This window comes from Colobus angolensis, unplaced genomic scaffold (assembly GCF_000951035.1).
Source record: "Colobus angolensis palliatus isolate OR3802 unplaced genomic scaffold, Cang.pa_1.0 Scaffold51, whole genome shotgun sequence".
Classification (NCBI taxonomy): domain Eukaryota; kingdom Metazoa; phylum Chordata; class Mammalia; order Primates; family Cercopithecidae; genus Colobus; species Colobus angolensis.
The window spans coordinates 1,516,799-1,531,292 of record NW_012118599.1 but is presented as its reverse complement, the minus strand read 5'-3'; the positions used below and the strand labels follow the sequence as shown (position 1 = coordinate 1,531,292).

General features: G+C 33.0%; 1 protein-coding gene across 4 annotated transcripts in view; it reads right to left on the bottom strand.

Moving 5' to 3' along the window:
* HMGCLL1 (3-hydroxymethyl-3-methylglutaryl-CoA lyase-like 1) overlaps positions 1-14,494 on the bottom strand; it is a 146,935-nt gene that overhangs the window by 69,992 nt on the left and 62,449 nt on the right. For 2 of the 4 annotated variants that reach the window (XM_011960191.1, XM_011960192.1), the window contains 2 exons: positions 11,061-11,156; positions 8,555-8,703 (listed from right to left, as the gene is read on the bottom strand). The exons of 1 other annotated variant lie outside the window; for it this stretch is intronic. In XM_011960191.1, coding sequence (XP_011815581.1) covers positions 8,555-8,703; positions 11,061-11,156 — 245 coding nt within the window. The remainder of the gene's footprint in view (positions 1-8,554; positions 8,704-11,060; positions 11,157-14,494) is intronic. One more of the 4 variants, XM_011960193.1, reaches the window with a different exon arrangement.

Here is a 14,494-nt window from a genome sequence, read left to right as displayed (position 1 = left end):
TCATATTGAAATTAATCTTGCTAAAATTAACAAAAAACACAGCATTACAATAAATCCTGTGGAAATGAATATGAATTGTTTTATTTGTATTTGTGCTTGTTGAGGTCATTTTTTAACAGTCTGTAAAAACATGATATAAAACAAGACTTGAAGTGTTTCAGTCTTTAATAACCTTACCTAGAAGAACTAAATCACGAAAAAGAATCTACAGTTAGGTCTTATCCCAGCCTACCTTCTCACAATTATCCCATGTTCCTCCAATCATCCTGGCAAAAATTGAAACAAAAAGTATAAATAAAAGCCATGTATAAATGTCACAAACATTTGGAGTGGAGTCAACTATTGCTTATCCTCAGAAAATAACAATGCCAGGAGTGATGAAATTACATGTAATCTCAAATAAAGGGAATTAAGATATATAAACATAGGAGCTACTTTGCTACATTCATGTGGAATACACCATTCTATAAGCAACACAAAACAACATGCCATTATTATTAAGTGAATGAACAATACATTTTGAGAGCCTGTAATATATTTATCACTGTGGATAACATAAAAATTAAAGACTATTTCATGGCATCAACGAGTAATTCTGCTAAGATTCAATTTTTGCTCTAGAATACTTGACTGATTTTATTTCTCCTAAGCCTACTGTTAGAATGCCATGTATTAAAAATATCTTCTGTATAAACTGTGATCTCTCTATAAATATATGCAAAGTTTAGAACAAAATTTTCATGTAATATCTTACTTTACATATAGTTTTGTTCCTAAAACTGTATATGCCTGTGAGGTTAATTAATTTATCTGCTTAGTTCCTGATGAAACTAAGAAGTAAATTTGTATTCAAATTAGAATTCAAATTAGAATTTTAGGGTTTTCTTGGAAAGAAAATGGCATAACCTCCTTCAGCCGTTCATCCTTGGAAAAGTTGCTGTATAAAATATTTAAACATGTGGGGCTAGACATTTGCTTACAATTTTGTAATCTCCACAATAAATCCATTTTACCAAGGGAAAACCTGAGTCTCAAGTAAATTAAATAGGTTGCAGAATACAAATAGAGTAAACTGCTGAACTAGGCTTTAAAACCAAACTCTCTGTCCAACTTGAAGGCTGGGTCTTTCTACTACATCAAATGACCTGTTTACAATGAGAAAGCTTCCTGTGTCAAGCTCAGATTTCCACACTACAAGCTCAGACCTGGGAAGCCAGACATAGAGACTGGTTCAGACTAACTTTTAAATTATCTTTACCTTGATTTTATTTTCTGCCATACCTTTTAAAACTTTCTATACCTTTTTGCTCTATTTGTCTTTCCACTCTAATTGATAAACTACCTCATTTGATCTTCTGTGTTTTTGCCTCTTAAAATGATGAATCCTTGGAGTAATTTTTAATTAAATGGCCTCAGTCCCACCCAGAGCCATGTGGAAAGGTGTTAAGAGTCCCATACTAGTAGAGTAGCCTTTAATTTCTGCAGTCTCCAGTTACGTGCAGTCAACCATGGTCTGAAAATAAGAAATGGAAAATTCCAGAATAATCAATTCATAAGTTTAAAATTGTGGGGCACTCTGAATAACATGATGTAATCTCATATCATGCTGTTTGAGATGTGACTCTTCCCTTTGACCAGCATATCCATGCTGTAGATGCACCCAGCCCATTAGTCACTTAATGGTTCTCTCAGTTATGAGATCAACTGTATCTCAGTACTTGTGTTTAGATAACCCTTATTTTACTTAATGATGGGCCCAAAGCCTAAAAGTAGTGAAGTTGGCAACTTAGATATGCCAAAAAGAATCTGCAAAGTGCATCCTTTAAGTAAAATGAGGAAAGTTTTTAACTTAAAAAAATACTGTATGCTGAGGTTGCTAACATCTATGGTAAGAATATTAAACTCCTATCAATAGAATTGTGAAGAAGGAAAAAATAAATTCATGCTGGTTTTGCTGTCGTACCTCAAACTACAAAAATCACAGCCACAGTATGTGATAAGCTCTTAGTTAAGATGGGAAAGACATTAAATTTGTGTGTGGAAAACATGAACAGAAAACATGTTCTAACTGAGGACCATGTGTTGTACCAGAAAGCATTGAACCTGTAAGACTTCAGCAAGGGATCTCCTGAAACTGGTAACCCCAAGCCATTACTGCAGGTAAAGGCTATTTACACAGATTCAGGAATAGGTTTGGACTCAAATATACAAAAATTACTGGAGAGGCTACATCTGCAGATTAAACTTTATTATACATATGTATGTAAAGGATAAAAACAGTATATATAGGGTTTGGTATAATACTATCCACAGTTTCAAGCATCCACTGGGGGTCTTGGAATATATCTCCTGCAGACAAGGGGGACTACTGTAAGTATTCTTTGGGACAATTCTAAATGGGACCTGCATGGCAGACTCCCTGCTCCCCAAACCCTCAAACTAAACCCAACTCAAAATCTGAATATGTTCCCAATGATCTGGGCCAGACACTTCGGGTAATATTTCAGGTTCCATTTTATGATGACTTATATTGTTTGTTCTTCAGGAGAGATTTGTAAAATAGTCTCTCTTTTAAATAGCATGATTATGTACAAAATGTTATTTTATTCACCAAATTAAACCAGTGTAGCTCCAGAGACTTTTCTCAGCGTTCTGTATTTCCCGGCTTTTGACTCTGTCTCTAACTAGCCAAGCTCTCAAATTTTTAATGATCCACTTAAATCTCTGAGACCTGAAACCTACATCACTGTGCAGTTTGTTCTCTTATGTTCAATATGAAAGACATTTCGTTTCATAGCTCCCACGTATTTTATTTTATAAACTTCAATAGCATGTCTGCTTTTAAAAACAATAAAAAAGCATCAATGTTAAATTCAGCTACTAGAAATGAAACTAATTTTGCCTGTTTGATCTAGTGCTAAAACTTTAATTGCCACTTTTTTTTTGGCCTATCCACTCAAAATATTTAGCTTCTAGGTTGTCTGTACAGTTGATTGATGAGTGTAGAAGTGAGAATTTCAGAGGACTGACCACATGAAATGATGGGTGGAAAAGGCATTCCAAAGATCAGTAAGTTTGAGAAACTCAGTCCAATACAGCCATCTTCCAGCCCTAGTTTAAAGAAGTCCTATATTTGGAAGGCCTGGTTAACATGGATAACCATGTTTAATCCAGGTGTCCGCAAATTTTTGAACCATGAATTCTCCCCTTACCTTTACCTCCACTACTGTTTTAATTTTAATGTAACCCTACTCAACATGTTGAGTAATGCTTTGGGAGAATCTGATTAGATATTTCCAAGGTGGAGCTCTGAGCTTGACCCATTTCAATCCCTAACTACATTTTTAAAATAAATTTTTGATTCAATTTTGAATTCATTGAGGAATGCCTAAGATTAAGTATGTTTTCTACTGAATTATATTGAAACCATTGAATAAGATTAAATACAAATTTATCGAATGCTTAGTATTTCCGAACTTTATTCAGAGTACTTCTTCCAGGTATGATTTGTGTTCTAATTTCATATGAATAGTGTTTCTAAATAAAAGTAAATTTGTAAATGCTTTTAAGGAATTCATAGCAAAGTTAATCTCATGATAAAACCTTCTAAATGTTCATTTTTCTATTTCATATGTTTCACAACTCTCTTTTCATATTTATTAAATTCACTTTGTTACATACTTGTTTCACATTGACATCATATATAATGAAAGAAGAAGCATGTAAACAATAATTTTAAATTATTGTAAGTGACTGTATGGACTATGAACATATACCATTCAACCACTATCTGTGCTGAATTAATTTCACACCTTAGGGACACCATTAACTTTCTTGAAATTATTTGCGTAAATTACAATTCTACTTCTTGCCCAGGTATGGCAAGGTATACTCTAGCAAGAGAATATTTAATAACAAAAAAGTTATTAATGCTAATTTCATGAGAAATTATTAAACACATTCTTACCTCAAAATGTCTAAATGAAAGCTAGTTAGACACAACTGCACAAACCCAGCTTACAAATATTAACTGCTGCTGGGTATGTGCTATTCTGGCACACAGCAGTGCCAGAATAATATATAAAGCTTAAAAAGTATAAAGCCTTAAACAAACCATATGTATGAAAGAAAATAGCTTTAACATATGTCTTATTTTTAGAGTTTTATGCACCATATTTTGGTGGTACATAATGATTGAATCATTCTTCCAGACCTAGGCCTCAACTGAACAATAGAATTTGGAAAGGAACTTCTGCGGGCAGCTTCTTGCTGCCCACTTACAAGAATATGATGCTGTAAATGCAAGTGTACCATAGAGGCAGATCATCCAATGGAAGGGATTTGATGCTTTGTCATAAGAAATGCTGGCTACTAGTCACAGTGTACTTAAAAATGGAGCCCTAAATAAGGAGACTTACTATCTCACTCAATAAGACTGCTATCTTCAGGGTCAGGATCTGAGTCCATACTGAGATTCTACATTAGACAAAGAGAACAGGAAACACAAATTCAATGCAATGTGACCTAGATGATTTGGCAAACTCAGTAAGTAGGTTGCAAGTTTTTGAATACATGCGTTTAGTTATAAATTATCTCTCAAAGGGAAAAAATACATTTTAAAGGATGAGAATCATATAGAGCTGAACCAGTTAAAAAAAAATAGGAAGAAGAAATAAAAAATAAAAAAATAAGTTCCTTACATTGAGGATCATTCATCAAAGAAATTCTTCATGATTATATGTAATGCAATCCCTTTTGGAAGCATTTAAGACAAAATTAAATTTTCACTGGTTTTGGATAAGAAGAAAGTGAATAGTAAGAAAAAGTAGCTGAAGAGATGGATAAAATGAAAACCCTAGATTAATTACAGTTCTAGGAAAATCTGACTCCTTACCTCCTCCTAAACACTAAGCTCATTTTATTAATAAATTATGACTAAAATATGACATTATCACACCTGACAATTGTCTTTGTTTTTCTGTATCTAAAAGTAATCAATGCTTGTCTATATTAGTTGAAAAAAAATTCAACCCGTTACAATTCACTTTAAAATTTTATAATTGTTAAAATGATGAATTAATAATTTTGTGTGGCTCCTATGAAAATTGTTAAATATACTCTTCTTTGAACTTTCAGTATAAACTTTCAGAAGGTTAATCAGAAATCAAATGATTCCAGGCCATTTTATATGAGAAGTATAAGATGTGAGTATGTAAAGAAACTTTCATGGTTTATGCTTTAATATACAAACCTTGTAATTTTGTACTTGTAATTTGTACTTTCTTGTAATTTGTAATTTGTATTTGTAATTTGTACTTTCTATTTATAATCATTTTAACCATGAAATTAATAATGGCAACTTACTGAGAATTTTCTTTTTAAATTAACACTCTCATAAAGAATGAGCATGTGATTAATGTCATTTCAATAAAGAGAAGCTGATAATCACTTTAGACAAAAAATAATAAATTCCGAACATCTTATATATTAAAGCACAACTTCCTGTCTTGAAGAATTTCAATTTTAAAAGGATCCTAGCAAGCCAATAGATATTTCTTTCAATAAATACGATTGATAAAAGGAAAATAATCACATTTGTCATAGGCTTTTATTTTTCTTTGCCTTCTTAACCTTTTAAAATTTAGACAGTTATTAGAAAAAGTATCTAGATTTTTTAAAAAGTCACATGGACTGCACATTAAATAATAAAATCCAAACTGCAGATATTTCATTTTGCATTCACATATGATGTATATGTGCCAGTAGTTAGCTGACTCTGCATTTTATGTCACTGATTTGGCATGGTATCTTTTCACAATGTGCCCCAGATGTTATGTACAGTTCTCAGCATGTGTTAAAAATGTGTACATATGCATGTGTTGTGTGTGTGTTTCAGTGCGTGTGTGGCGGAATTTAACAATAGCCTTCATAACTGTAATAAAAGTTACTATTTGGACTATGTGAAAGTTTACTATTTTATAAAAATTGAAATAGTTTTAGTGAGCTTTTATAAAATGTGTTCTGCTTTATGGCCTTTAAAGCTGACAACTGATGACATAAATTTTCTGGATGATTATCAAGTATATGTTGATGCAGCTGTTGCCATGCAAGACATGCTGAAGCATCTACTGCAGTTTCAACTAGTTGAGCATGGCTCCTTTCCTTAAATAGGTACTAATGGCTTATGACTTACAATGGTGAATACGTAAAATCGAGATTGCCAGTAAAAATAAAATCTTATTTCAACTTTGTATAAATTGTGGGGAGAAAGAAGATATTTTCAACTACACAAATAGCTACTGAACTCAAATATGGAAAGGCATATTTCTGAAAATGATAGTGTTTCAGAAAATTCAGGAATTGTATTCCAAAGAAACAAAATCCACATTGGAAAACATACATGTATCTATAGTATAATTCTACACTAAAGTCTCCACTGTACTCTACTCATTTGGTTTGACCATGGGTCACTTCTTGTTCATCAAAGCCTGGAAAGCTTTTTAAGCCACAGCACGATTAGAAGTCATTTTTCTGATGAGGCAATATTATTTGTCAAACAATGAGTATTAAGAGGGTTTAAGATTTTTATTAGCCCAATTATATTAACTATTCCATTTTACAAGAGAAAGCTAAGATGACAAAAAGTTACTTCCTACAACTTATATTTGCATCCATCTTTCAACACTAAAAAAACCATTCCTATTTTTGAAGAGCAAGCCACACAAGCACTTTACTTCTTATAGTCTCATGCTTTTTAACTGTCCAGTGAGAATTGCTTTATTCTAAATTTGTACTCCACACTTTAAACACATATTGAACTAGAATAGGGTCTTCATCTTTCTCTTTATTTTAAAAAAAATTGAGACAACTTATTTATATTTGAATTGAGAAACCGATAGCATATCTCTCCTTTTTGATTGTGGTTGTGTAACTTTTGTCTGAAAAATAGATATCCTTTATTTTATGTCTTTGGAAATACATTATCTTGGATTTTAAATTTTTCTCATATAGTCCTTACATGATATGTATTTATCTTAATTACAAAAGTAATTTCAAATTTTAGAAAGTCATGTAGACTTACTATGGAGGACAGGAAAAATAAATTATAAATAGAAAACAAATCAACAAAATATTTTACTAGGTATAGTCTAACTCTAATTGTTTCCCCAAAACACCTTGGTTGAAATTCCAATCATTTCAATAATACTCTCAGCCAAAATTGACTCATTTGTCTTTCTCATTAACTGATGAATCTTTCCTGCTACTATGAACTTTGCTCACCTCAACTAAGGGAAGTACAGCCTGCACCCAAATCCATCCCCAGCTTTCAACCTTCTATTACCAATCTCTATACATGTTAACTTGTTAAGATGTGTGTTCATCATATCTCCATATGTATGAAATTAATAGAAAAAATAGCTAATGTCTTGGAAACATTCTTCCTTAAGTAACAAACACACACAAAAATGCATTATAGGTTTCACAGCACATAGGCCTGGTTATAATACTTGAGGCAACTATTGGTCCTGGAAGTAGTCAAGCACCAAGGCAGATTTTTCCCTCTCTCCTCCCTCCCTCTATATCTCTCATCACGCTAGGAGCCTCCTTTTTCCATTTCCACTTTCTACTACTCTGTTCTGTCACTGATTTGCATGTGGCTCCATCCTAGGAACCCCAAAATAGTGAACTCAGTGACAAAAAATCACATAATTTTTCAATACAAGTAACCATCTTTGGTATTCCATTTCTGAACTCCTGAGACAGAAAATTAGTTTGTGGAAATTAGATTTGGGTCAGTTTTTCTTTTCCATGTCCTGTAATCAACAGCTCTTAGAATGAACAGCCGATAAGTTTCTACAAGAAAAAGGCAAGGCGAGGAGAAAAGGATTGATATGTCTGATACCCCTAAATTTACAGAAATCATATATAATAGAAAATAGTAGAGAACTGAAAGTTTATATTTATCTTCTATAAGCAATTTATCAAGTATTTTTAAACGGTGTTCTGCAAGATGCTATGGAGGTGCTTTGGGATCACCCAGAGGAAGTACAGAAGTCAGCCACTGAGGGGGAGAAAGAATGGGTAAAATGATTTCCTAGAGCAGCTCAGTTTTATGTCTGCTGTATTCTATTGAAGTTCTACATAAAATACTCTTTGAAGAAAAAGTCATGTTTTTTAAAAGAATTTGAAAACCACATTACGTGATTCTTTTCCAAAAGATGTTGTGAGTTTATACCAACTTATCAGCTCATGTAGGCTGAGATGAGAGGGCTGCATTTGGGTGACAGAGTGTTAATAAAATAGTTAATAATGCCAGATTTGCATCCTAGTTCCTCTGATTTCAATTGCATTACACATTCCACAAGCTAGATACTCACTAATAATCATCAATGATGTTAATGAGATGTAACTATATAGTGATTGCCCTGATTAAAGTAGAAATACGATATTCTATGTATATTTTTATAAATGATATAAGAATCTCTAGATAATTTATGAGTAAGCTTTAACAATAAATATCAACAAAACAGAATTTGTGGGATTTCATAAGTACCCTCGTGCTGGAATATTCATGTGTCTTGCAGACTTAACAACCTCCTCAAACTTTCCCATACTTTCTTCAATGGAACAGTTAATATTCTTCTTGCTAAAGGATTCAGATGCAGCTCCAAAAACTGATATCTCAGTAGCTCCCGCAGCAACCTGGAAAACATAATTTAAAGCCAAAGCTAATAATTTCAAAAATGTGAATGGTAGTGGTAGAAGAAAGATTAACTACTTTATGAAGGCATACATGTATTCTTCAATATTTGCCTTAGAATTTAAAATTGGATTCTTCTCATCTTACCACATATACTCTTTCAAAATGTAAAAATATTTTATAGTAACAGAATAATCCACAAACTGCAATATTCATAAGTCTATGAGGCACAAAAACACAATGAGGATGTTCTATTTAATTATGCCTTTTATAAATTATGTATTATCTTCAGAAATACTGTAACCCCAATTATGGAAAATACTAGCACCCCAATAAAACCCTCATCCTCCATGAAAAAATATTTTCAAACCAATTATTAAAATGGAAGATATTAAATACTTGTTTTTCTTCTCTTCCTACAATCCAACAGAAAAATATTTTTCCAACTCATCATTTAGATTTTGCCCCCAGTTTTTCTTTGATCTCCTAATCTAGCTTTTATTTTTTTGTATCCTGATTTCTACAGCCATAGTCTTGTCTACCTAATGCTTTGATCCTTTTGCCAGTCTTTAAATCCAAAATATTAATCTAATCAATTTCCTTTTTGTACTTTTTGTCAATTTTATTCCTTCCTCCAGGCTCTCCAATGACTTGGTTTTCAAATGTCAAGCCTCTTAGTTGTTTAGCTAGATTTTTAAGATCTTCCGTGAGTGTATTTCTAGCACTTTGCCTACGTTCTCCCCTCTTGCTAATCCCCTGTTAACACATGGTGGGAGGCTGGGCGCGGTGACTGATGCCTGTAATCCCAGCACTTTGGGAGGCCAAGGCAGGCAGATCACAAGGTCAAGAGATCAAGACCATCCTGGCCAACATGGTGAAACCCCGTCTCTACTAAATATACAAAAATTAGCTGGGTATGGTGGCATACATCTGTAGTCCCAACTACTTGGGAGGCTGAGGCAGGAGAATCGCTTGAACCAGGGAGGTGGAGGTTGCAGTGAGCCAAGATCACGCCACTGCATTCCAACCTGGTGACAGAGCCAAACTCCATCTATAAAATAAAATAAAATAAAATAAAATAAAATGAAATGAAATAAAATAATAAAATAAAATAAAATAAATACTTGGGGAGAGAAAAACCTAAAAGCTATCTTTTCATCTTTCCTCAAACATTTAAAAAATATTGGCTTCTATGCCTCTATCCAAAATAAATTTTCAGTTTCTAAAATAAAAACCCTGTTAGTGAACATCTACTATTTGTCTGTTTTGTTTTTAGTACTATGGATGTGCTTTTTGTCATCTACAAACAACTGTGTAAACTAAGTCTTGTTATGCCCATTTTACAGATGAAACAGCTGTAGCACAAAAAAGGTAAATACTTGGCATGATATCACACAGGGAGTAAAAGTTCTAGAGTCACATTTTGAGCACAGAATTGCTTGACTCCCAAGTCAAGGTTAGTTCCACTCCAGTGCTTGCCCTTCTGAGTTAACATGAGAGTGTCCTTTTAGTACCTTCTTCAAGGTAAGATACGTTCTTTACTTTGTTATGATTAGTAGATGACACCAATATTTACAATTTTGTAAATGACTTTTTAAACAATGCAATAAAAATTTTATCAAATCACACCCAAGGGAAAAATAAATGGTTCTAACAAAATACAGTATGTGATTAATACCCCACAACCTCAACTTTACATAATACAGTTTCACATAATGAATATTTTTCATTAATATTCATTAATACCAGAAATAGCTGCTGTAAAACCTATGCAATAAGCCCATGTAAGGATAACACCTTAAAATTGAAGAGGATTGTCTCATATATATATAATTATTAAAGCTTTATTTAAATTATATAAATTTTTAAATCACAGAGGATCAAAAGAAACAAACCAGAAGATAAATAGGGAAAGTAACTAGAGCCAGATAAAATGACAATTAGTTTTCACCCAGAGGGAGAAAATAAGACACAAAAAGCTGATCAACAAAGGTTGACAAAAATAATTACAAAATTCAACAGTAATAATAACTATACAAATTACATTGAAAAATGCTTATATAGTGTTCTATATTACTTAAGAAGAAGCACAAAATACACTTCTAAAAAATTTCACAAAAATGCAGAATTTTACTTTTGTGTTTTGACTTTTGAACAGTGAAGCTGGAAGAGCCAGGTATATAGACCACTTTAGTCCCTAACAATGCTGTGAGGACATGGAGCTCTATGTCTTCATGTTAGTACATTAGCATAGTATTTATATTACAGGTGAGTTACACATGACACAATTTTAACTTTATAAATATCTTTAAAACAATAAGAGGCATATCAATTTTAGAAATATAAGTAGTGCACTTACAGCACGGTGAAAACCCTGAAGATTAGGAGTAAGGACAGGATAGCGAACTCCTGGATATTGATGAATGCCTTTCATTACTTCAGTGTGATCAGCCATCTTAAATACATAATAGTTACATGTAAATGTGCAACTTTGAATATGTTACTAAGAATCATTTTAGTTTCAGGTAGGTTATATTTACATAGGCAGAGTCTTTAATATCTGAAATAAAAAAATTATGCCAGTGAATGTAAAGGAAATTAGTTCTCAGTCTCATAGATGTATAATAAGTAGAGATGAGTTTAACTGTTTTACAGAATGGGATCTGGCAAAATGAGTTATTACGGATAGGAATTCAGAACTTTACTATTTTCACTTGACCAATCTTTATTCCCTTCCTTTCATTTCATGATCCAAGGCTGAAATATTTCTGAGATTGGGGAGAGTTGGAAAGTCAATATGCTATTCATTTACCATCCATATGAAAATTTTATGTCCAAATAATTTTCAGTGTATGAAATTTTACAATGGTTAGTAAAATGTAAATTACACATATTCCTTAGAACAGTTTAACAAGGCTGAGATCCCAGAAAGTTATTTGGTGAGCATTGGTGTTTTAGTTAGTAATAGTTATAAAGCTTTATGCAGCACTATCATAGTATTACCACATGTTCTCATATGTGAACAAATTAATACAGTAGATCGAGTTTTCACCTGAAAAATTTAACCTACCCTGTCAACACTTTGTTTTCTGTATCTCTAAAAAGCTCAACTTTGAATTAAAATATCAAATTTACCAGTTTGCCACAAAGTCTAAGAATTAGCTTCTTAAAACAACAACTATTAATCAGATCCCATAATCATCATACAGAGAAATTACGATTGACATAACCATGAACCTTGCATATTTAAAAATAATAAATTATGGCATGAACAATAAATATGAAGAATAACATATAAGCAGTGGAAAGTATACAAAATGAACATGGAAAAAGCTGTGAAAACATACCAAACCAAAATTGGAATCCTCAACATAGAAATGCAGAAAAAGCCTTTTGGGTTTTCTTTATGTAACTTGGCTTGCTATTATCAGAATGCATTATTTTTAAATTAAAAAAATTAAAAGCAAATAAATCCAAACAAAAAAATGTTTTTAAAATATAGCTAAACACATTTGACAAATATTATAATTTTAAATATAACAATACATGTTATGATACTTACCCTTATTGATACATTCATCTTGTCAACTCTCAAATGCCAGCAGAGTTAAATTTAATGCTTTCAATTAGTATAATTCGGATTACTTAAATGAGTTTTTAAAAACATATAAATTTGAAATTAAATAAGATACAAAAAAGTACCTTCCTTTGACTGACATCATGCCTTATTACATTTAAGCTTTCATGTTTCATTCATAAACACATTTATTTGTGTTTACCAGGTGATCCTTTCGCACTTATTTCTATAATATTGTATCCACTATCCCCTGCCTCACCCATTCCCATCTTTTCCAAACACTATCTACCACATTCACTTATAATGCATAAAAGTGATATCTCTCATTTCATTCTAAATCTATCTGACTTTAATCTAGCTGTTTATTGAGCCTCTACTATGTCCAAAGCTCTGTGCTAGGTCCTGTGGAAAATAAAAATACAGACCTTACTTTCCTGTGGGAAAATGAGGTTATTGTGCTGAAGTAATTAGTAGTATAGTTAGGGAGACAAAACAGATACACATGGAATGTTAACAATTCAAAGAAATATACTGGTTGTAAATGAGATCACAGATTTTAGAGTTCAGAATGAATAAAGGTTGGTATGGTCTAAATAGTCTGGGAGAGTTTGAAAGAGCATATACGATACAAACTACAGTCCTTGACTGTGGCATTGTTCCAACAAAAAATGGTCACGCCAATATTTCTGGTCCTATATGTTCTTCAAGGATCTCACTACTTTTCACAAAGAGGAAGACATTATTTACTCTTTTCCTTGAAGCTGGGTAGGCTGTGATTCCTCCAACTCTTAGAGTGTAGTGGAAATCATACTATATGACTTCTGAAGCCAGGTTATAAAAAAGGATACAGCTTCCATATGGCTTTCTCTTTTGGGGAAAGCCACTGTGGGGAAATCAGCCAACATCCTGTAAGAAAGCCCAAATTAGCCTACGCAAAGAGGCCACATAAGGAGACCCTCATGCAGAACCCGTGTGAAGAGGAACTGAGGCCCCCAGCCAATAGTCAGTGTAACCCCTGAATTTGTGATTGAAGTAGCCTCCAGATGACTTCTGCCTCCAGCATTTGAGTCATCCAGCTGAGGCCCTAGACACTGAAGACCAGAGACAATCTGTCCCCCATGTCCTCTTCAAATCCTGGCCCACAGAATTAGTAAGCATAATAAATGTTTACTTACACCACTAAGTTCTCAGGTAATTCATTTTACAGCTATAAAAGCTGGAACACTGAAAAATCAATAGGGTTGAAAAAGAAAGATGGACAGTTGCATAAGTGGTAACATATTATTTGGCTAGAGAAGATTATTAGTGAACAATGGGGATGAGCTTATAAATGAAGAGGAAACCACACACTTTGATGTGCCTTTGAGGTAGGTTCACGTTAGTACAAAGATCCTGATTTATCCTGAAGGCAATAGAAAGCCACAGAGAATGGGTGTTGAGAAAGGAGAAGACTGGACTAAAGGGTACATAATGAATTGAAGGCAGAAATATGTTCTTCGAAACCAATGAGAACAAAGATACAACATACTAGAATCTCTGGGACACATTTAAAACAATGTGTAGGGGGAAATTTATAGCACTAAATGCCCACAAGAGAAAGCAGGAAAGATTTAAAATTGACACCCTAACATCACAATTAAAAGAACTAGAGAAGCAAGAGCAAACACATTCAAAACTAGCAGAAGGCAAGAAATAACTAAGATCAGAGAAGAACTGAAAGAGATAGAGACACAAAAATCCATCAAAAAATCAAAGAATCCAGGAGCTGGTTTTTTGAAAAGATCAACAAAATTGATAGACTGCTAGTAAGACTAATAAAGAAGAAAAGAGAGAAGAAACAAATGAAAAAAAAGCAGTAAAAAATAATAAAGGGGATATCATCACCTATCCCACCGAAATATAAACTACCATCAGAGAATACTATAAACATCTCTACGCAAATAAACTAGAAAATCTAGAAGAAATGGATAAATTTCTGGACACATACACCCTCGCAAGATTAAACCAGGAAGAAGTTGAATCCCTGAAGAGACCAATAACAGGCTCTGAAATTGAGGCAATAATTAGTAGCCTACCAACCAAAAAAAGTCCAGGACTACATGGATTCACAGCAGAATTCTATTAGAGGTACAAGGAGGAGCTGGTACCATTCCTTCTGAAACTATTCCAATCAATAGAAAAAGAGGGAATCCTCCCTAACTCATTTTATGAGGCCA